Source organism: Petaurus breviceps, unplaced genomic scaffold, assembly GCF_028583685.1.
Source record: "Petaurus breviceps papuanus isolate PSGF00001 unplaced genomic scaffold, PetGlider_PUasm1.0 90823, whole genome shotgun sequence".
Taxonomy (NCBI): domain Eukaryota; kingdom Metazoa; phylum Chordata; class Mammalia; order Diprotodontia; family Petauridae; genus Petaurus; species Petaurus breviceps.
Window position 1 is genome coordinate 7,017,083 of NW_027187352.1, and position 23,494 is coordinate 7,040,576.

At 42.1% G+C, this 23,494-nt stretch overlaps 1 protein-coding gene across 1 annotated transcript in view; it reads right to left on the minus strand.

Annotated features, from left to right (window-relative positions):
• LOC138148218 (guanylate cyclase D-like) overlaps nucleotides 1-22,162 on the minus strand; it is a 53,105-nt gene extending 30,943 nt beyond the window's left edge. The window contains exons 1-11 of the mRNA XM_069070773.1: nucleotides 21,385-22,162; nucleotides 18,769-19,070; nucleotides 16,574-16,919; nucleotides 15,468-15,552; nucleotides 14,699-14,789; nucleotides 14,456-14,584; nucleotides 13,198-13,278; nucleotides 11,573-11,749; nucleotides 9,950-10,106; nucleotides 8,307-8,456; nucleotides 1,535-1,683 (exon numbers count right to left, since the gene is read on the minus strand). Of these exons, the coding sequence (XP_068926874.1) occupies nucleotides 1,535-1,683; nucleotides 8,307-8,456; nucleotides 9,950-10,106; nucleotides 11,573-11,749; nucleotides 13,198-13,278; nucleotides 14,456-14,584; nucleotides 14,699-14,789; nucleotides 15,468-15,552; nucleotides 16,574-16,919; nucleotides 18,769-19,070; nucleotides 21,385-22,162 (2,445 nt within the window). The remainder of the gene's footprint in view (nucleotides 1-1,534; nucleotides 1,684-8,306; nucleotides 8,457-9,949; nucleotides 10,107-11,572; nucleotides 11,750-13,197; nucleotides 13,279-14,455; nucleotides 14,585-14,698; nucleotides 14,790-15,467; nucleotides 15,553-16,573; nucleotides 16,920-18,768; nucleotides 19,071-21,384) is intronic.
• Between the last annotated feature and the right edge of the window lie 1,332 nt (nucleotides 22,163-23,494).

Here is a 23,494-nt window from a genome sequence, read left to right on the forward strand (position 1 = left end):
CTCTGAACTCCTAGGGCTGCTACAATGTGGACCACAACAGAAGGCCTCACTAGGATTAGAATTAAGGAATGTTAGCACTGGGGGGACCCTCAGAGACTGAGCTGTCCAATCCCTTTATTTTACAGGAGAGGGAATGGAAGCCCAGAGAGCAGAATGGACTGGGAAGGTAGTGTTGCACAACGGAAAGCACACTGGTTCTGCCATCAGAGGACCTAGGTTCAAATATCACCTCAGATATTTAATAATCTATGTGTGACCTTGGATCATTTAAATTCTCTGGGCCTCAGTTTCCTCTTCTATAAAATGAGATGAACCAGATGGCCTCTCAGGCCTCTTCCAGCTTTAGAGCTGTGATCCTAAGGTCACTGAGAAGGTCACTCAATGGCAGAAACAGGACCAGACAAAGACTAGGGCTGTCTCCATCACCCATGAATGCTTCCATGGTGATAGAGACCATATGGCCACCTCCACCGTGCAATATTCTAGGGCCCATGAGCTGGAGAGGCAGCCTGGGACAGTGGAGAGAGGGGGCCAGCTTGGAGCCAAGAAGATCCGGGTTCAAAAGCTGCCTCTGACGCATGCTAGCTAGGTGACCGCAGAGGAGGCTCTTATTCTCTTAAAGGCAAGACTTTAAGACTAAGTGGCTGATCCATAGCCAAGGGAGGAGGAGAGTTTCTGTGTACTAGGATTCCCTACACAAATGGCATTCCAAGTCCCAAATGAATAAAAATGTGTGAGTTATTATTGTTATTATTTTTATTATGTAGTATTTTAAGACTTATAAGGAACACCATGAAATAGTGCAAATATTGTTATACCCATTTTTTTCTCATCAGGGTTTTAGTGAAAGGACCATAAGATGATGAGAGGACCAGAGTTCCAATCTTGCTCTTTATGACCTAGGTCACCTTGGACAAATCACATCACTACCTTGGGCCTCAGGTTCCTTATCTGTAAGATGAGGGAGACTCCAAAAGACTCGTGATGGAAAATGCTATTCACATCCAAAAAAAAGAACCATGGAGTCTGAATGTAGATCGAAGCAGACTATTTGCTCTTTTCTGTTTGTTTTGTTTCTTCCTTCTAGTGCTTCCTCCCATTGGTTCCAATTCTTCTATACAACATAACTAAAGTGAAAACATATTTAACATGAATGTATATGTAGAGCCTATATCAGATTGCATGTTGTTTTGGGGAGGTAAGAGGGGAAGGATGGTGAGAAAATTTAGAAGTCGACATCTTATGGAAGTGAATGTTGAAAACTAAAATAATTAATTGATTAAATTTTTTTTAAAATATGAGAGATGTTGAACTATTATACCCATTTTTCGGAGAAACGATCCAAGATCCAAGTCACCAGTCAAGTGACTTCTCAGGGTCACATTGCTAGTAAGAACCAGTCTTCAAATCCCAACCTCTTAACTCTAGGCCCACTTCCCTTTCCCCTTCATCACACTGCTATGGAAGAGAGAAGAAAGGGCAGGCTGCTAAGGAAGGGAAGTAGGGGGATGGGGAGGAGGGAATGGAGACATACCTGGCTGAAGATGTCATCCAGGCTAGGTCTGTCTTCTGGATCCTCACTCCAACACTGTTTCATCAGTCTGATGCACTCAGGTGGTCCTTGGTCTGGAGACACCACTGGACGGCAGAGGGGAGGAGGAGATACCACCTTCCTGATGATTTCTGCAGCAGAGACATATAGGGACTCCTCCTCTGAGTTATCATGCAGGTGACCCTCCCCACCCCACTCATCTTTGATACTTACTAAAATCTTTCTTATCCCTCAAGGTCTAGCTCAGATGATGCTTTCTCCACAAAGCTTTCCTTGGTTCTCCCTTCTCCTCCCTCCCTAGGTCAAGGTGATCTCTCCTTCCTCATGTGATCCAAAGTACTTTGTATGGATCTCCCTTTAGCCCTTACCGCAATCTATCTTGTGTCATATTTATTTATGTAAGTGTCCATACATGTGCCCCTCCATTCCCCTAGCGCCCAATTAGATTGTAATAGAGGAAAGGCAAATGTTCACCAAGGCTTAGACTCAAGAGACCAGAATTTGAATCCCCTTATTAGCTGTGTGTAGCTTGCCTAAGCCTCAGTTTCCCCACCTGTAAAGTAGGGCTCTTCTACTAGGGTCTTTTTCAGATACCACCATGTAGCATAGAGGTGACCCTGGCTTCGTGAAGGCTATGCTATCACCTTCCTCCATTTTACATAGAAAGATAGTGAAATCTAGGACATTAGAATAGGAGGGCACCTCAAAATATAGCAAGTTACAGTTAGATGGGACCTAAGACTTTGCTGAGTCCAGTCACATCATTTTACAGATGGAGAAACTGAGGCTTAGAGTGGAAAATGACTTGTACAAGGTCACACATCTGGAGCACATCAGAGCTGGGACTTAATCTCTCCCCTCCAAGTCCAGTATAGACAACACTGCTCAGTATAATGATAAACTCTTTGAACATTTGTGTCTTCTCCATTATTGGGTCTTCAGTGCCCAAGCATGGGTCATAGGGCAGATACTTAAGAAATGTTGAACTTGTTTTTTGTCTTCAAGGATCTTGGGATTTCGTTGATAATGGGCAGCTGTCTCAAGAATCCACCAATCCAGATCCTAAGCCCTCCATGCCTTAGTAGAAGGTCTTTTTGTGTTTCTGTGGCTGAAAAATTCATTCTTGGTGGCCTGCCCTCTGGTGGTGAACTCCTCTACATTTAGCTAAGCTAGGCTTCAAAAAGCAAACACATTCTACTGAGGGACCTGTCCTTGAACCCTTTACAGCTTGGTAGTGCATGTTGTACTTGTGTACATCTAGCAAAACCTTTGGGAAACCAAAGAATGCCCTCCATGCCAAGAGGAAGCATCAAGAATAAATCTTTGGAATGTATTCAATTAATATTTGAAAAAACAAATACCCAACTTTCATTGTACAATAGTTCCAGCCAGAAAACATCATTCTAAATAAAAAAATAATAATCCACAACAAATAAAATAAGTCTTAAAATATGTATAGTTAATATGTGTCTAACAATAATGACAAAATAGAAAATAATTTGAGACCATACCTGTAATCACAGTATAAAAGATAAACAGTTATTCATTTCTTGGTTAAGAGATCAAAATGATTATAACTTGTTAAGGTAGTTTTTTCAAACTCATATGTAAATATAAATAAACGTATATGTGTACATATATTTACATATATACGTGTGTGTGTTTATTTGGTATACTGTCTTACTCCAGTGGATAGAGCACTCAGCATGGAGTCAGGAAGACCAGAGTTCAAATCTGCTCTCAGACACTAGCTGTATGACCTTGGGGCAAGTCATTTACCCTCTGTTTATCTTAGTTTCCTCATCTGTAAAATGGAACAATAACAACACCTACCTCACAAGATAGTTGAAAGGATCAAATGAGATAATATCTGTAAAGCGCTCAACACAGTTCCTGGAGTGTGGTAGGTGCCGTATCCATTTGAATGCTCTGAACCTCAATTTCCTCATCTGTCAAATGAGCATGATTTCACTTCTACTGCTTGCATTACAGAGTTGTAAGGGAAGTGTTTTGCAAACTTAAAAGCACCATAGACATGGGTGCTGTTATTATTGTGCTAACTGGTTATAGGCCTCATTTTACTTCACCTCCCTGAGCCTCAATTTCCTGATCTATATAATGGGTACAATAATACTCAGGCTACCTATGCCTTAGGGTATTGTGATGAACAACTTCCTAAGGGAAGCCTTTTCTGTTTCCTCCAATTTCTAGTGTTCACTTCCTCTTCAAATTGCCTTCTTCTGGCTTATCTGTGGGCATGTTGTACCCCTTCAGCCCTGATAAAATGTCAATTACTTGGGAGCAAAGTATTTTTGTCTTTGTAGCTGTAACACCCAGCATGTACATTCCATCACCCCCCAGCTCTTACATTCCATGTCTCATGTTCTAAGCACATAGTTGGTGCTTCATAAATTGTTGTTGAGTTGACTTTGCAAATGACATTTTCCTTATTTTCCTAATTTAATGATAAATAGCCCAGTTTTACATAGACTTCCAAGGAGTGATGTCTGGCCTCGTTTCTAAGTCTTTGGGATTGACCTCTGGAGGCTTAAAGGGGGTTGTTGGACAAATGGCTGCTTAAACCCTTCCTCCTTCCTTCTCCTCCACCTCATAAATATTTGGCAAGAGCCCCAGCACCTGGAACACACATTCTTGCCTTTGGGTGAGTGTTTGTGGATCGGAGAGGGAAGTGTAAGTGGCTGAGGGGTGACCGAAGCTCACTGACCCAGCCTAAGGGATGCTTGTATAAGACTGAAAGGTGACAAACATAACTTCACTCTCCCCCCTGCTCTGGGTGAAGAGAGGTTAACATCTGCCTGGGGAAAACTTTCTGCTGGGGGAGGTGTGGGAGGAGAGGAGCACTGCTGGAGGAGGGAGCAGGGCAACATCTGGAAAAGTAGGCTATGGACCTAAGCAGGGGGGAGAGATCATGCTGGGCTTAGTCTACAGGGATTCCTTGACAATATAACTGCCATGATGGATAAGATGAAAGGGGATGTAGTGTTTCATTCAGCCTGTTCCCCAAGCATCCAGGTCAGAGGCTGACATCTGAGGCTAATAGAGAGAAGAATGTCTAAAGGCCAGGAAACCATAGCAAAGTTGTTCATTATTTTCTTATAATGTCAAGGCCATAGTGTAATAGAATAGGATTGAGAGTCATAAGACCCTGGGTCCCACTGACTTACTGTGTAAACTTGGACAAATCACTTCCCTCCTCTGGGCCTCAGTTTCCCCATCTGTAAGAGGAGAAGGGTTGCACCTCTTGATAGAAAGGTGATCAACTCAAGATGTAGAATGGGATTTTGGCCGTGAATTAAAATAAATTTATTTTACTTGACTAGATAGATAGAGATATTGATATTTAGAGAGATATATTTGTTAAAAAGGTTTAGTTTCTTTTTTCTTTTTCATTGCAAGGGGCATGGAGTTAGTAGGGAGAGAAAATAAATGCTATTAATTGAAAAAATGTAATAAAAGCTTTTTTTTTTTTTAAAGCAGAGGAGGGTTAGATTAGGTCATTTCTAAGGTTCCTTCAAACCACAGTATTCTATTTCCAAAAGTCCTTTACATTTTATGTTTCATACTTCAATAGTCAACATTGTAATGTCTCTTACAACTCTACCTACCATTTTATGTTCTGTTATTTGAGGACTTTGCTAGACCTGACATACTGAGTTCTGTATTGTAACATTCTGGGTACTGAGGTCTCTTTAAGCTCTAACATTCTGTGCTCTATGATCCCTCTCAGCCCTGATCTCCCATGTTCCATGTTCTAGGTTCCTTCCTAGTCCTGCTTTCCCATGTTCCATGTTATAAGGTCCCTCCCTGCTCTGACATTCCATCTACCATGTTCTCAGGTTCCCAAGGCAGAGGATTGTAGAACTAGATGGCCCCTTGATCTAGAAACTGGACACTTAATGTACATAGCTTCTTCCTGTTGTTTAAGTCCTATTAGATTTTAAGCTCTAATGAAGAGTGGGACTGTGAATATCTTACTTATATTTTGCATCCCCCCTCAAGATGACCACAGTTCTAATTTGGAACTCTGCCCAGAGGGCTATAAAATTTGTATGCCCTTTGATCCAGCAATATCCTGAATAAGTCTGTATCCTGAAGAGATCAAAGAAAAGGGGAGGTAATGATAATAAAGATGAGCAGTGACTCTTTAGGTTCCTTCTCTCTTCCCCAGGACTTGTCAAAGTCAGAACTCAGAGGAGCCTTATAGTTAGAGGCTAGTCCTTGGTCTGACCTTCACAGATTCTGATTGCCTCCACCTTCATAAGACACCAGTTACTGGGACCTCACACTTTTCTAATACCCTATATATGGCAGCACGAAGGAGTGCAAGGAACACCAGGCCTAATTAGGCCCAGGAAACCTCAGTCTGAGGACTAGTTCTAACATTTATTACCCAATAGAATGTAAAGTCCTTGAGAATAAGTACTATTTCTTCTTGTCTTTGTGTCCCCCAGAATCTAGCACAATATCTGTCATTTAGTTGGTGTTTAATAAAAGTTTGTTGAATGAATGAATATGTGACCATGGGAAAAATCACTGAACATACTTGGGCCTCCATTCCCCATAAAATGGGAATGTTGTTGTTTAATTATGTCTGACTCTTCTTGATCCCATGGACCATAGCACACCAATACTATCCATGGAGTTTTCTTGGCAGAGATACTGGAGTGGTTTGCCATTTCCTTCTCCAGCTCATTTTACAGATGAGGAAACTGAGGCAAAAAGAGGTTAAGTGACTTACCCAAGGTCACACAAGTAGTAAGTGTCTGAGGCTAGATTTTAACTCAGGTCTTTCTTACTCTAGACCCAGTGTTCTATCCACTGAGCCATCTAGCTGTCCCTACAAGTGGTGATAGTAACCTTTAACTTCTTTCCTTCATAGAGTTATTGGGGGAGAAAGGGATTTGTGAATCATAAAGAATTATGGCATACGTGTGGTCATGATTCAGAGTGACTTGTTTATGAATGAATATAATTTCTTTTAAAAATTATTTATTTAGTATTTTATTTTTCCCCAAATACATGCAAATACAATTTTTGACATTTTTTTTAATTTTGGGGGCAGCTAGGAGGTGCAGTCAATAGAGAACTGGCCCCGGAGCCAGGAGGACCTGAGTTCAAATCCAGCCTCAGACACTTGACACTTACTAACTGTATGACCCTGGGCAAGTCACTTAACCCCAATTACCTTGCAAAAAAATGAGTTTCCTATTCTCTCCTTCCCTCTTTTTCCCTTCACTGAGAAGGAAATCAATTTTATATAGGTTATACATGTGTAGTCATGAAAACATTTCCATATTAGTCATGTTGTGAAAGAAAATATAGACAAAAAACCCCCAGAAAAAAAGTTTTAAAAAAATTTGCTTTGACCTATATTCACCATAGAAATTATACTTGAGGCGGCTAGGTGGTGCAGTGAGTAGAGTGTCAGCCCTGGAATCAGGAGGACCTGAGTTCGGTTCTGGCCTCAGACACTTAGCACCCACACAAAAATACTAGCTGTATAACCTTGGACAAGTTACTTAACCCCAATTGCCCTCCCAAAAAAAGCAAAAAAAAAAAGAAATTATACTTGATCAAAAATGCTATTGGTCCCTAGAAAGAACCAATGCAATCTGAACATAGATAGAAGCATACTTTTTTGTATTGTTTTATATCTATCAAGGTTCTCCAAGACCTCCTCATTGTGTGAGAGTGTCACTGGGGACTCAAAGACTATGTTAGGGGAGCAAAAAAAAGCTCTAGGAGTTCCTTCCTACCAAACTGTAAAGGTTTTGAATTCAGGTCCAGCTCTAATAAGACTGGATACCTATCACCTGCACACCTGCCTATTTGTGGTCAGAGAAGGCTCATTGATTGGTGAATTTTGAGGGGGTCATAGCAGCACACAATCTCCTATGGTGAGATGAGGCTAGGATCTAGTCAGGAGAGGGGAAGCTTCCACATTGAGAAATTTTTATGGATCCTTGAATTTGGTTTATTGTTTTTTGGTGTTGGCATAGGAAACTCCAGGTATGAACACTCCTCCCTCTATGCAGATCAGACAATTGTCCATAATGTAAAGTATTAGACAATTGCCAGGGGGCACTGAGAAATTACATGACTTTCCAAAGATCATGTAAATAGAAGTCAGAGGCAGAGCTTCCTGACCCCAAGTCCAGCCCTCTGTCCTCTGTGCTACACTGCTTTTCTATCCTTGATTACAATATAATCACCAAGAAAAACAGTCATCAATACACATAGTTCCCACCAATTTTAAGGGAAAAGACATTTCTTCACAAATCACCTCCAACAGAAATGACTGGGAGTGCGTTAGTTACCAAAATGACACAAGCCAATTCTCAGTGGTGTTTAACTCTTTTCAGCACAATGGACAGAGGTCACTAAGACCAGGACTAATCTGAACAAATAACTTTCTTTCTTTTTTTTTTTTTTTTTTTTTAAGCAATCGGGGGTTAAGTAACTTGCTCAAGGTTACACGGCCAGTTATTTCTGGGTGTGGTGCTGAGTACCTGAGGCCGGATTTGATCCAGATCATCCCGACACTGGAGCCGGTGCTCTTACTCGATGAGCCACCTGGCCGCCCCAACAAATAACTTTCTAATAGTGACATTTAAGGTATTAGTGGGAGAGATCATTTTGGATGAGAGGTGGTGAATGTCCCCTCCCAGGATGCACAAGGCCAGCCCAACAGAGAACAGAGGTAAGAAAATGGCAGAGGATGAGGGCATCCTACCTTCTGCAGAGAGTCCTGACGTGCAGTAGGGTGGTCCCCGAACCAGCACCTCTTGCAAAATAATGGCAAAACTGTAGACATCACCCTTGAAAGTGCCTCTCCAAGACTCTTCAGACTCCCTGAGCAATTCTGGTGCAGTCCACAGCAACTCTGCAAGGAAGGCAGATAGGAAAGGGTAGAAAGATGACTGGGCTCGCCATCAGGAAACCCTTGTTCAAGTCCAAGCTCTTACACTGACTAGTTGACCCACCTTGTGAAACTCATTTTCTCTCTCTGGGTCTCCTCTATAAAATGAGGGATATGGACTATATCATCTCTAAGATTCCTACTAACTGTAAAATTCCATGTTCCATGGAATGTAACTAATGTCCTAAATCAATGTCCAGTTCCAGATTTCTATAATTTCAATGAAGTGGGCAAGCTATTCCCTAAGCTTATCCCACTTACTAGATTATAAACTCTATGTGATGAGGGGCTAGTTATTAATTTCTATCTTCCTCTTATCACATAAGTATACATCCATTATAGAGAAGGAATATCAATATGGGGCAGTGGAAACAAGATGAATTTAGAATCACAGGATCTGAGTTCAAAACCTAACCATTCATTACCTCTACAAGGTAGCACATATATCACCTGAAATCTCTGGTCCTCATTTTTTTCTCATTAAAAATGAGGAGATTGAATTTGATGTTGTCAAAGGTTCCTTATTACTCTGGCTCTATAGATCATAAGATTATTGTTTATTGGTTGACATAATAATAATTAGCATTTTTATAACACTTTAAGGTTTACAAATCACTTTAAAAATATCTCATTTTATCCTCATGACAACTCTGGAAGGTATGCCCATTTTGCAGATGAGGAATTTGAGGGTCATGGATTTGTCAGAGGCAAGATTTGAACTCAGTCAGGTCTCCTTACTCCATGTCCATTACTCTATCCACTATGACTCACAGTATTTAATTGAAACCTATGAAGAGAAGGCAACAGCATTAATAATGTTGATGATGGTTATGATGAAAATCAATAGGGCACCGAAGAGGAAATTGGAACTAGACATAAACATTAAGAAAACCAGACTTTTTTATAGGGATCCCATAATCGCCTGTGGGAAGCCTTCCCTGATCCCTTCTCCCTAATAGTATGTAATACGCATTATTGTTACACATTATAGTTATTTGTGTTTATGTTGTCTCCCTAATAGACTATGAATTAAATGTGGGGAGGGTTGGGTCTAATCTAAACTCTCCATCTCCTTCAGATTAGAACAAGACTTTGCATACAATAAACACTTGATACATATTTGTTAGACTGAATCATTGAACACTTTTCCATTGAGTCCTCCAACATATTCATGCAAATGATTGAATAGTGAAATTTCAGGAATTATACAAGATGAGTAAAGGAGATATTTGGGTGGAAGAGGTATGATTTACTGGCCTACATCACCTCATGAATTATAACATGCCACTTACAGTTCCTAAGGTGTGGCCCTAAGCACCAGATTAAAAAGAAATACCTAACTGTTCAGAGTTCTCTGAGGAATAAGTTTTCAACATCCTGCTGGGCAAGACACTACCTACTAGACACAATAGTGTTGAAGGGAGGAAGGGCCATGAATGACCCCTGGGGACACTGACCTTCTGACAGGGGTTGGGAACGAGGAATCTGCTGCCTCTCCAAGAGTGCCAAATAGCCATGGTCTGTGACCTTCAGCACAAAGCGTCCATCCACAACACAGTTTCGAGACTTGAGAGAACCATGGGAAAACCCCCGATGGTGGAGATACCGGACACCCTAGAGGATGAGAACATGTTCTCCTGTAATATGCTGTAGAGCTGACAAGGGACATTCAAGCCCAGCATGCCTCATACCCTCACTTAATGGTAGAGTCTCAAGGAGTGGATAGAGTAACTTGGAGTATCAGAATATTTGTGATTGATGGGGACTTTGAAGCATATGATATGTTACAGGAGAAAGTGGCCTGAAAGCTCTCCTCAGGATGATCCCCTCATTTTTCAGATGAGTAAGTGAAAGTGATTTCTCCAAGTTTAGTTCCAGAACCCTAACTAGAACAGGTCTTCTGATTCCCATTCTACCTAGGGTCCTTCCAATTAGAACATGCTTCCTACCAAGAGGATTATGCTCATAGAAAAATGCATTGGATTTGAAGTGAAAGGACCTGGCTTTGGATCCTGTCTCTACTACATACTAGCTGCAAAGATATGGAGGACTTCCCCAAAAGAATGAAAAATTTAGGGTCAATTATTCGGGATCTCTGGGTTAACACACAAACTCTATCCTTTGGACCTGTAAGGATCTCAGATAAGTTATCTGCCCTCATGTCAAAATGAGGTCTGCTTAAAAGTTTAAAAGAGGGGCAGCTAGGTGGCACAGTGAATAAAGCACTGGCCCTGGAGTCAGCAGGACCTGAGTTCAAATATGACCTCAGACACAACACAAAAAATTAGCCATGTGACCTTGGGCAACTCACTTAACCCCAATTGCCCTGCCCTCCCCCCTCCAAAAAAGCAAAAAAAAAATGTTTAAAAGAACCAAACACTGAATACGAGAATTCCCATAGTGAGCTCCTGATGAATTGCTGAGGACACAGCCTTTCTAAGGGTACAAATTCTATATTGCTCATATTAGCTTTGATGGTCATAATAGGCAAAATAATGCAATCATAAGCATTCAATAAAGAAGTGGTCTGATTTGTAAAGGAAACACACTGGAAAATAGACTATGTGATCATAGTAAAAAAAAGCAAACAAACAAAACAATAGATTCCTGCAAATTTAGAGTATTCAAGAAGGAAAGTTCTGGATGGAAATTCTCTCCAGTGGGTCTCTGCAAATGCATAGAGGACCTCAAAATTATTCTGGATAAGTCCCCACAATGTAGCTACCAGCTAGAAGTTTCTCCCACACTCATAACTGCTGATTTTTCCCAGGACCTTTTAAATCCTTTAGAAGTGTAACTATTTCATTAGCTCAGTCCATCACATTGTTCCCTTATTGACTCAGTCAGAGGCGTCTGTTAGTATTCATAAAGGGACCAAGGAATTGGTGCATCTTTTTCAGTTTAATACCTCATTAATACCCTATGATTACATTCTGCACCTTTCTTTACTATATTAACTTGGGGGAAGAGGCATAGAAGATAAGCCCCTCCTATATAAACAAATGATCAGACCTGACCATTATCCACATCCCATTTTCTTCTTCCCAATTTCAACCACTGACATGAATTGCTTCCCTTACTTTAATCAAATCCATCAGGAGGGAAGACTTGAAAGTCCAATCAAGCCGCAGGGCCTCATTCTTAAGCAGATCCTCCAAACTGCCCCGGCAACAGTGCTCAAACACAATGGCAGAAACACCCAGATCAGTAAAGAAACCCAGGCAGAGAGTCACATTCTCATGTCTCAGGTCCCTCATCTGTAAAGGCAAGAAAGGAGGAAACATGGAATATACTAGTGGGAAGCAATGGAGGACTTTCCTGCCCTGAGTATCTTAGAATGTCCGAGTTAGAATAATTTTAGAGATAAGAAAATAGTTTCTATATTCACTAACAAATTTATAGCATCACTTTTTGTGGTAGCAAAAAACTGCTGGCTACCAGTAGATGCCTACTCATTGGGAAATAGCTGAAAAAATTGTAGTAAATGAATGTAATGTAATATTACTGTGCTATAAGAAATTATGTATGTGATGAATGCAGAGAAACATGAAAAGATCTGTATGAACTGATGCAAAGCGAAGTAAAACAGAATCAAGAAAACAACATACACAGTAACCGCAACAATGTAAATAGAAAGAACAATAGCCACAAAATGACTGATATGGAACATCGCAAAATTATAAAGGATAAGCTTGGCTACACTAAAAGACAGCTCCCCTCACTCCCTTGCAAAAGGACTTGATACACAGGATAGAACATTGTGTATATTTGCAGACTTTTGTTTTTTTAGAGGCTGGGTCTCCTTATCTCAACTAGGTTAGAAGTTCAAGGGCTATTCAATAGTCCTGATAAAATTCTGATAGATATAGGATCCTTGACCTTGCTTTGTTTCCTGTTGATCTAATCCACTTCTCCTTGGGCAATCTGGTGGCCTACCACTCCAGCAGGGTTCACCATATTGGTGCCAGACTTAATGTGGATCTGATTGGCTAAACTGACTGTAGTTCAGAACTCCTGAACCTAAGAAATCCATTAGCTTCATCCTCCTGGATTGCAAGGAATACATGTCTGAATTTTTCAGATTTTTTTCAATGTATTGATTGGTTTTGCCAATTTTTTCTGGTCTTGTCTTCCTTTTTCTTTTTTCATCTTTTAAAAATATTATTTGTTATAAGTGATGGCTCTCTGAGAGAACGAGAGGGAAGAACCCTAGGAGGATTTTTTTGATATTAAAAAAATAAGATAACACTAAAATTTATTTTAAAAAAATAGAAAATAAAGTTGTCTAGAGCACTGAGAAGTTAAGTGAGCTGCCCAGGGTCACACAGACAGGATGTGTCAGAAGTGACTCTTGAATCTGGGTCTTCCTGACTTCAAGACTAGTGCTATGACTTCTATATACTGGTAGTGAAGATGGTGGTGGTTCTAGTTCATAGACCAGACCTTCCTATCATGAGTAGGACTTTCTTAAAGAAAAGGAAACTAGCAAGTTATTGAGACTACCCCAGTACCTTAGCAGGAGTTCCCTCTACCCACAGGGATGGTCACCTCCCCCCCCACACACACAAGCACACACATGCACACACCAAACAAAGTCAACTCCATGATTCTATCAGGAATTTAGGCTTCTCTGAGCACTGTTTTCCCATCCCTACCCCACCTCCCACAGAAATCATGCCTGGTAACTGCCCCTCCTCAGCAGTACCTTTTTCAGCAGCTTCACAGAACTCTGATGGAGCTCAGGGGATGTCCCAGTCTTGAACTTCTTCAGCCAAACCCAGTCTCCCTGTTGATAGAGAGCAGCATGGTTCATGAGACCAGCCTTCTCCAAGAGATGTCCTGCCTAGGTACCTGGGCCTTGGGCTGGTGGGTCCTGACTAGGACTCCTGGCATTCAAACTGTGTCCAAAAACATTATTATCACCTATGTAGTCATAGCTTGGGATGGCTAACCTCCTCGTGATGAGCCTTTGGGTCATCCTCCCTTGTTCACCCCATGTATGCCCATCTGTGACCAGACCTCATCCTTTGTGCTTTCCCCACATCCCTCCCATGCACCCCACTTCTTTCCTTTCACCCTGAAACTCCCTGGGAATTACAAAGAGATGCTGGAGCTGATTAAAGGACTTGGAGAGGGACATGGACAGACCTGTGTTTTAAGAAAAGCACTTTGGCAGCTAAGTGGAATATGGACTGGCCAGGGGAGAGGCTTGAGGCAGGCAAACCAACCAGCGGCCATTGTTACAGTCCAGGCATGAAGTGATGAGGTCCTGAACTAGACCGGAGCAACAGAGAACAGGGAATGGAGAGAAGGAATGTGTACAAGAGACGTGAGGGTACAAAGTAAGATCTGACCACAAATGGGATAGGTGAGGTGAACGAGACTGAAGAGCCCAAGATTCATCACCTGAAAGTTAGCCACCCCAGAAGACAGAGTTTAGCCACAGCAACTCAAAGTCTTTGATCTATATAGTCAGGTAAAGGACTCAAGATCATTGATTATTGAAGTCTTATTATCTTAATACTGAGGCAGGTAGGTGGTGCAGTGCTGATCCTGGAGTCAAGAAGGTATGAGTTCAAATCCAGCTTTACTAGCTTGTGACCCTGGGCAAGTCACTTAACTTCTGTATGTCTCAGTTTCCTCATCTGTAAAATGGGGATAATAACAATACCTACCTCATAGGGTTGTAATGAGAGAATATTTGTAAAGCACTTAGCTTGGTGCCTCTCACATAGTAGGTACTTAATAAATGTTTATTTCTGTATCCCCATCTCCCTAATGATCAATACTTAAAAGCTTTATGACTCTAGACAAGTCATTCCACCTGACTGACTCTCAGTTTCCTCATCTGTGAAATAGCAATAATAGCGTCTATAGAATCTATCTCCCAGAACTATTGAGAAACTCTAAGAGTCTTACTTACACAGTGCTCTCCCTGAAGTACTAGTGCTGTGAGGTCTCACCTGGTACAAGGCCATGTTGGATGTCTCTGGTGTGGCTGGGAGGGCGCTCCCTGGAGACTGGACCTCCGAGTTGAGGCTCCTGCCATCTGAGGAGCTCCGGGAGTTGCTGAGGTTGTCCAGGGTGAGTTTCTGGGAAGGCCAGGACAAGGGTCAGAATCAACTCCTCAGGACAACTGGGGTAACATCCATGGCCCCCTCCCCAATCTTCACCACTGGAGCCCCTCTGTAAGCTGATGAGTTTACCCGCTGGCTTAGAGGAGAATGGGTGAAGGTGAGGTCTGCCAGGGTCAGCAGAATCTTGCTGGGGCCTCCTCCAGTCTGGGACTGCAGAGTCCTGATTGTGGGAGAGACATTCCAGCTCGAACATTGTGTTCTCCATTCTAAGGCCCCTTCCAGTTCTGACGTTTTGTGTTCTGTGGTCCCCTTCTAGCTCTGAAATTCTGTGTTCTTGATTTCTTTCCTTGACCTATGGTCCATTTTAGCTCTAAGATTCTACATGCTAAGGCTGCTTCTAGCTTTAACATTCTATGTCCTATATTCTAAAATCACTTCAAGCTCTGATAGTCCATGTTCTATATTCTGATAATACACTCTGTGTTGTAAGATTCCTTTCAGTCTTTTTTTTTGTTTTGTTTTTTTGCTTTTTGGAGGGGGGAAGGCTGGACAATTGGGGTTAAGTGAGTCGCCCAAAGTCATACAGCTAGTAAATGTTAAGTGTCTGAGGCCGAATTTGAACTCAGGTCCTCCTGACTTCAAGGCAGGTGCTCTATTCACTGTGCCACCTAGCCCCCCCCCCTTTTAGTTTTAACATCAGATGTGCTCGAGTCTGTTCTAACTCTGAAATTTTCCATTCTATGATCTCTTAAATCCCTAATTGTTCGAAGGTCCCTTCCAGTCCTGACATTGTATAAGTCAATGAGGTAAATGTTGAAGGGGATAAAAGGGGATCTTTAAAGGGAATGAAGAAATTATTTTCATATGCAAGGTCTTAGTTTTACCTGAGAATTCTCACCTGATGAGGTAAATGAGCCCCAGGCCTCCAAGCACTAGGGTAGATGCTGATATCAGAGCTAGGAGGGGAACCAAGGACCACCTATCTGCAGAGGGACCAGAGAACAGAGGGAGCAGAGATCATCATGATCAATTAAGTCCTTAGAGATCAGTTGCAACCATCACAGAGCAGAAACAAAACCCAGGAGTAGGGTTAAGGGGTGTATGGAGAGAGGGGGAAGTGAATCCTTAGAAATAATTTGGGTCTGTCCATGCTTGGCTTTTCAGAAGCTGGCATACACCTCCCATCTTTTGCAGAAGTTGAAGACTAGGTGTCTGGGACATTGTATATGTTATCAGAACTGGATGTTTACTGAATTGTTTTTTTTAGTAGAAGGGATGGATATATTTGGAAATCAAGGTGACACAAAAACTAAAATCAATAAAAAAGTTTAAATAGTATCGGTCTAACTATAATCCACTCCTTTCTTCCTGATGAGGTTTTTATATGACTCCTAATCATTAATATTGTTGAGTGTATACCTCTACATTCTGGTACTTTTAAGGATTAGACTATGACCTACATTGAGGTGTAGCCTAGATTTAGACAAATATAGCACTTGTCTTTTTCAAAATTCTCAATAATTCTTTAAGAGATTACAATCCATACAGAACTTTTCACATTCCCCCCTTCCTTGCTGACTTAAATATATCTTACATGCCTTTTCATACATGCTTCCTTCTTCCTGAAATTAACTTTCTCAATCATGTCTCTCTGATTAATCAAGTTCTCCTGTTCTTTAAGGCCCAGTCCAAATCCTACCTTCTCAAGCAAGCTTTAACTACTCTAGTCCTCAGTGAGCTTTCCTTCTTCTAGGGCTCCTTAGAACTCAGATTCTGAATTCCCAAGTTGAGTGTCTTGTGTGTGATTCTTGCATGTCTGTTTCTTATGTGTCCATTTTAGGTCCCCAACTAAAATGCAATTTCCGCAAAGACAAGAATAGTGTTTCTTTATTCTCCTGTTTCCTCCACAGTTTGATAAAGCACAGGGCTATGCATATAAAAGACATTTTTAATACACACTGGTTGAGAGAACAAAAGGAATAATTGAATAAGTAAATTAATTACCTTCTGTGCACAAAGTATCTGGATCAAACCAACAGTTAGAGTCAGGGGGAGGGGGTTCTCCTCGTGGAAAGTGAATAGGTCTGCCAAGTGATTGTACTAATTGAGTGGATGTGTGCAGCAAATGGGTTGGAATAAGCTGGTTCTTCTGACCATCTGTGTCCAAGATCACATAGCTGGCCAACCTATTTCCTCTCTCATCTGTTTGGATCCTCTGACTAAAGCCAGCTAGGTCCAGAGACATAATGTGATGTCTTCCTAAGAGCCGACCTCCTTGTTTCTTAGAGTAATTGAGAGCATTGGCCAGAAGAAAGATGGCATCATAGATAGTCCCAAAGAGTGGGGACACCTGTGGGATCAAAGGCAGTATTACTAGTCCAGCGGATACTAAGGAAAATTTTCCTGGCTTAGGCTGCTCAAAAATCTAGAGATCTAAGCATTTTATATTCATTATCACCAGTTTTATCACCAATACTACCTCTAAGTATTTTCTTTGGTTGGTTTATCTAATCTCATGATAAGGACCATTAGGACCATCAGGACCATTCTCCCATTCTCCATCACTATTAGTATTACCATTACAATGATAAACCGTCATCATCATTACTATCATCAGCACCATTATCATCACTAATGTCCTAACTACCACCATCATCACTAATCCCCATAGACATTACCATCCTCACCAATCACAGGATCATTACCATCATCGCTGTCATCATCACGATACCCATCAGCATTATAATCATCATCACCACTAATACTCATCATGATTACCATGATTACCACCATCATTGTAATCAGTAACCAGCATCATTACCACCACTGCCATCACCATCATCACTACTGCCATAACTATGATTGCATTATCACCATTTTCAGTATCAGTGTCACACCCTTATTGCCACCTGATGATGATCACTGCCACCATTATCATCTTTATCATGTCATCATCAACACCTCTACTCTATCATAAAATTTTACCAATGAGATAATTGTAACAAGTACTTAGCCCAGTGCCTGGTACATAATAAGTATTATAGAAATATTTCTTCTTTTTCCTTCCCATCTTCTCTCCTCCCGGATCCATTCCCAAGCCCTTGCCCCTAAATCCATGTTCTAATCTCTGATATGAAAAAGATGCAGGGAACTGAGTGGATAAGGTTAGTATTTGTTCTATGAATGTGATCAGTGGCGACAGCAGATAAACCATTTAAAACAAAAGACAATTCCACCCTATCTCTCCTCATTATAGAAATGAGAAACATTAGAAACCTCACTCCTCGTTCCCCTGCCTCCATTTCATGTTCTTCCTTCCTTTCCCAGCAACCTGGTAAGAGAGAGACAGAGGCAAATCAATTGTCAGACAGGCAGGCAGGCAAACAGAGACACACAAGGAAAGGAAAGGAAGAGACAGAGGCAGAAAGAAATGAAACCAAGGCCCTCTTCCTCTGGCTTTAGAGAGATAGAAAGGGGGTGGGGGGAAGGACTAAAGAGACAAAAAAAGTACACATTCCCAAACCAAAACAGGTCACTGAAAGACATAGGGACAGAGACTAGGACCTATGATTTTATTGGTATAGAGAACTCCCAGATAAGTAAATTCCCTCCACCAATGCATATCAGCACCATCTCTGCATATTTTTAAGGAATTACTTAGTCTTAGAGCATTGAGAGGTTAAGTTATTGGCCCAAGATCATACAGGCAAAATATATGAGAGGTGGGACTTGAGCCTAGGTGTCCCTAGTTCCAGTGTGAGCTCCTCTACCAAAGAAAGAGGAAAAAAATCCTAGCCTCAGAAAGGCAAAAGAAAATAAAAGAAAAAAAGGAAGGAAGGAAGGAAGGAAGGAAGGAAGGAAGGAAGGAAGGAAGGAAGGAAGGAAGGAAGGAAGGAAGGAAGGAGGGAAGGAAGGAAGGAAAGGAAAGGAAGAAGAGGAAAAAGATGAAGAAGAAGAAGAGGAAGAAGAAGAGTTAACACATCAAAGAGCACATATACTGGCAGGTTGCATATGGGTGTATATGCACACACACACACACACATAACCATACACACACAGACACACACACAGTTAGATTTAGAGTTTTGGGGTATGGAGAGCCTGAGGTTGTATGGCTAGATGGGGGGGGGGAGCAGAGGGAGCCTCTGCCCTCCACATTCCATTAGTTAACCCCCCCCCCCCCGTGAGTTGGGACTGACTTGCTCAGGCTCTGTGTTGGCAGTGATTTCCCCACTCTTCCTCGCAGCTGAGAAGGCTCCATCAAAGTCAGCTGTACCAGACTCCAGACTGACAGTCAGCACGGCATCATACGCTTCCTGAAGGCCATCGCCATCCCTCAGCACTGGGTAGGACCGGTTGCGATAGGGTATCCCATAAAGCAGTGCATCATACGGGATGAAGACATACCTGCCATCAGTCAGGCCAAGTGCATGAGCTTGGGCAAGTAGAAGTGCCTGCTCAGAGCCGCCAACAAGAACTGAGTGCATGCACATCACCACCACTGCAAAGCAAAGAGGCAAAGTGACATCAGGCCCAAGGCCACCCCAAAGAGCCAAGAAGAAAAAACCCAAGTACGGTAATAGCATTGTAGAGGAGATTTCTTCTCGGCGAGTGGTTGGATTAAATCCAAGAATGGAGTTTGTAGGGCTCAGATCCAGTCCTGATTACACCTGATTATACTGCAGAATCTTAGGAAAGCCCTTGCCCCTCTTTGGTCTCGATTTTCTTCTGTATAAAATAATGGGTTGGAATTGATGATGTCTAAGGTTCTTTCCAACTCCAGCAGCCTACTACAACAGTTAATAGGATCAGATCAGCCTAGATCTCAGTCAGAGGTAGTTCAGAGGATGTGGACTCCAACCTGTACCTGAACAGAACTCTCTTCTATGCCATCTCTAAAACAAGTGACCATCCAACCTCCACTGTTGAAGCACCGCCAATGGAAGAAAACTGCGGAAGTTCCTGAGCCAGCTCACCCCTCTTTTATTGTTGCTTTTCAGTCACTTCAGTCATATCCAACTCTTCATGACCCCATTTGGGGTTTTCTTGACAAAGATACTGGAGTGGTTGACAATTTCCTTCTCCAGTTCATTTTATAGATCAGGAAAGAGGGGCAAACAGGGTTAAGTGACTTGCCCAGGGTCACACAGCTACTAAGTGTCTGAGGCCAAATTTGAACTCAAGAAGATGAGTCTTCCTGACTCCCAACCCAACCCTCTATCTACTACACCACCTAGCTGCCTTCATCTCTCTTTTGAGGAAGCATCAAATTTGGGAAATCCTTCCTTATAGTAAGTAGACATCTGTGCTTGGTTTTGCGTTCTAGAGTCAAGCTGAACACGGGTTATCCCTCTTCCATATAACAGCAATTCCACTACTGGAAGAGAGTTATAATCCCCCTTGTCTCTTCTGAACACACCCAGTTCTTTTGGCTTATCACCAGATATCTTGCTCTTCTCTCTTGGACCTGTCATCCTGGTGTAGGTCCTCATTCCTTCATGTCTAGACTCTTGCAATAACCTGCTAGTCAGTCTCTCTGCCTCAACTCCAGTCCATCCTCTGCACAGCTGTCAAACTGATATTCCTAAACCAGAGGTCTGACCATGTCACCAGCTATTATATAAACTGTAGGGGATCCCTATTACTGCCAAGATGAATATAAAATCCTGTTTGCCCTTTAAAACCCTTCCTAACCTGTCCCCTTCCTACTGTCCAGTCTTCTTACTTTTCAGTCTACTTCCTTCTTGCTCCTCTCACCCTCACTTAATTTAGAACACCGTTTTATCTCATGTCACTTTTTTTCTGGTTGTCTCCCATCCCTGGAACTCTCTCCCTCCTGCCTTCTCTGGCTTCCTTTAGGTCTCAACTAAAATTCTACCTTCAACAGGCAACCTTTTCTGACCCCCTTAATGCTCCAATATTATCTCCAGTTTATCTTGTCTATATCTTGTTTGTACATAGGCTTTTTTATGCTGCCTCACCCACTAGAGGGTGAACTCCTTTAATGCAAGAAGTATTTTTTTCCCTTTATATCTCTAGCACTTAGCACAGTGTCTGGTATACAATAAGCAGTTATTAAATACTTGTGGGTATGACTTGATTTGACTCAGCCTCCAGTCTTTTCTCCATTCTTATCTCTCTCCTCTGGAAGACGTGGGAAGCTTGCCCACAACACTTCAGATGTGAACTGTCAGAGGACAATGAGATTATCACCTTCCTAATTCAAGACTCTGTGCTTCCCTTTCTTAGTAGAGCCTTTTGGCTTCCATATTATACTATTGGCTCAGCACACTAAAACAGATCTTTTCCTTTGACTGGCTGATGTTTCTTCCATATAGGACTTGTGTAGTTGACTTTTTTTAACCCAAGTGTAGAACTTTACATTTATTCCCTTTGAATTTCATCCAATTAGACTCAGCCTGTCATTTCTATGCTACCGAGATCTTTTAAAATTGTGATTCTGTTGTCCAACATATTAACTATCCCTCCAAGTTTCTCCTGTCATCCACAAACCTGATAGGTAGGCCAGTGCTGTATTCATCTAAATCATTGATTAATATATTGACTGAAGAACCAAGGACAGGTCACTGGAACGCTCCACTAGAGAATACATGTTGACTTCAACCCATTATTGAGTAGTCTCTGAGTTCAATAATTCAACATATTATTCACTAACAGCACTATCATCTAGCCTACATCAGAATATTGAGGAAGACAGTCCATGTCTGATTTAGTTAAGAGGATGTTTGTCCATGCCTCAAAATAAAGAACATCTTTACACCATGGAGGAGGGGACAGGCTGTAAACTTACTTACCCTTCAACCTACTTGTGTTTTGAAGCTGCCTCAGGGCTCCTACAGCTCCCTGGCCTCCAGGCCCCAGAGAGGTTACAGGCCCCACAGGTAGCCCATGAGTCCTGAGGGCAGAGGTAACCTGTTGGGCTGTGTCCACCCAGATATCCTGGTAGGAGGAGATGACAGCCACATGAGCCCAGCCAAAGTGCCTCAGGACAGCCAACAGGACACGGATGGTGGAGGGCAAAGTGGGAACCAGTGTGCCTCCTGACTCTGGGGCCCCACATGCCCAGGAGAAAAGGGCCTTGCCCCAGGTCTGGCCCAGGAGTGCTGCTGCTGCACAGTAGCCAGGATTGGAAGGCCCCACAAAAGTGGCCACAGCACCTCTATAGGAGAGAAAAGCAGCCAGGGCCTGGGCAGTATTGCAACCCTCCTCAAGGACCACATAATCCAGGTGGATGCCCAACTCCAACAAGAAATCTCTTTTGGCTCTCATGATAGCTAACTGGGCAGCCACATGGGGGAAAGCTTTGGTGAAGAGGAGGTCACACTCCCATGGACCCAACACCCCTACAGTGAAAGAATCCTCCTCCTGTGTTGAGTTGGGGCTCAGAGGAGCACCTAAGAGGAGATTGCATAGAATGACACTGAGTAAAACCAGACAAGGGGCCCTGAAAAAGCTGAAAGGAAAACCCCATAAGGGTCTGAGAAGCCCCAGCCACAGACCCTGGTGGGTCAAGCAAAGAAGGTCCAGGGTCTTTCCATTCAGAAGATCCCAGAGAGAAGCTTCAGGTGTCATGGTCTTCCATGGTCCTGGAAAAGGTAACAAAAAGCAAGGAAAAGGTCAGTCTCATGTGCATCTTCCTACCTATAGCCAGATCAGACTGAAGTGGGAAAGAAGAGATTGTCATCAAATTTTAGAACCTTTGATGCAGAATTTCAAAGTAAACAGTCCAGCCCATACTTAAACAGGAGTCCCTGCATCATCCATTCATGTAAGCCTTTCTATGCTTGTTTTCATTTTGTTTGTCATTTGTTACAGCACCATAGCATTCCCTAAAATTCATGTGCTTCAATATGCATGGCCATTTCCCAATGGATGGGCATCTACTTTGCTTCCAGTGTTTTGCTATCACAAAAGTGCTGCTATGAATATTTTGGTGTCTAGACTTTATCAGTGGGTAGTGTTATCATTGCCATGGTTCTGATCTCTCCACAGCATCCTACTCTGGTGCATCACTATAGTGTGGTGATGACCCAGTGTTTTCAAAGGCTAGGCCAAAGAGCCATAAGCTCTGACAGCTGCTAGTAAGTTAGAAATAGATGGCCCCATTATGGTCACAGAAAGATACAGTCTGCTTTCCAAGCACCGATCTGCCTAAGGATATAGTGGCTCATCACCGAGAATCTGGCCATTTGGTGATTGTATTCTTTGACCAGGTTTATAACTCATGAAACAAGGAATGGCCTGTGAAGCCCCTTTCTGCCTTGGCAGTGATCTTGGCAGAGTGGAGGATCAGTCAATCATCCAGAAACACTTATTAAACCCCTCTTCTGTACCAACCACTATGCTAAGGGCTGGAGTTTGCCAAGAACAGCAGTTTTCAAGACATCTATAATCATTAACTTCAATATTTGTCTTCTAAGATCCTTGTTTAATGAACAGCAAGTGGATATAATCCTAGAAGAAATGAGTCACATCAGTCTTGGCATTCCCACTATAAATAAAACCAAAAGACAAAAAAATTGCAGCTGAGTGCAAGGATGATTCCCCAAGTCTTCTGTGGGGCGGGTTGGGGGGGAGTGGAGCAGATAAAGGAGTTGATTTTATATCGCAATCAACAAAACAACATTTGCAGGGAATTTAGTCATGTTGTGTTGCAATGCTTACATAAAATTTTGCAAAAGCCCACCACGAAAATAATCTCAGTTTATGTGTTGATATCTGTTTTAGAGATTGGAGAGCCAGAGAAGTTCAAGGAAGAGCCCAATAAGATCCTCCAAATGAAATTAACACCTATTTTTGATACTCAGTTGTTATTTGTCCTTTATTCTCAAAGAGGACCAATGGCATCAGGGAGGTGATGCTTTGACTTGCAAGTGGATTGGATTTAAGTGAGGCAGAGCTGTG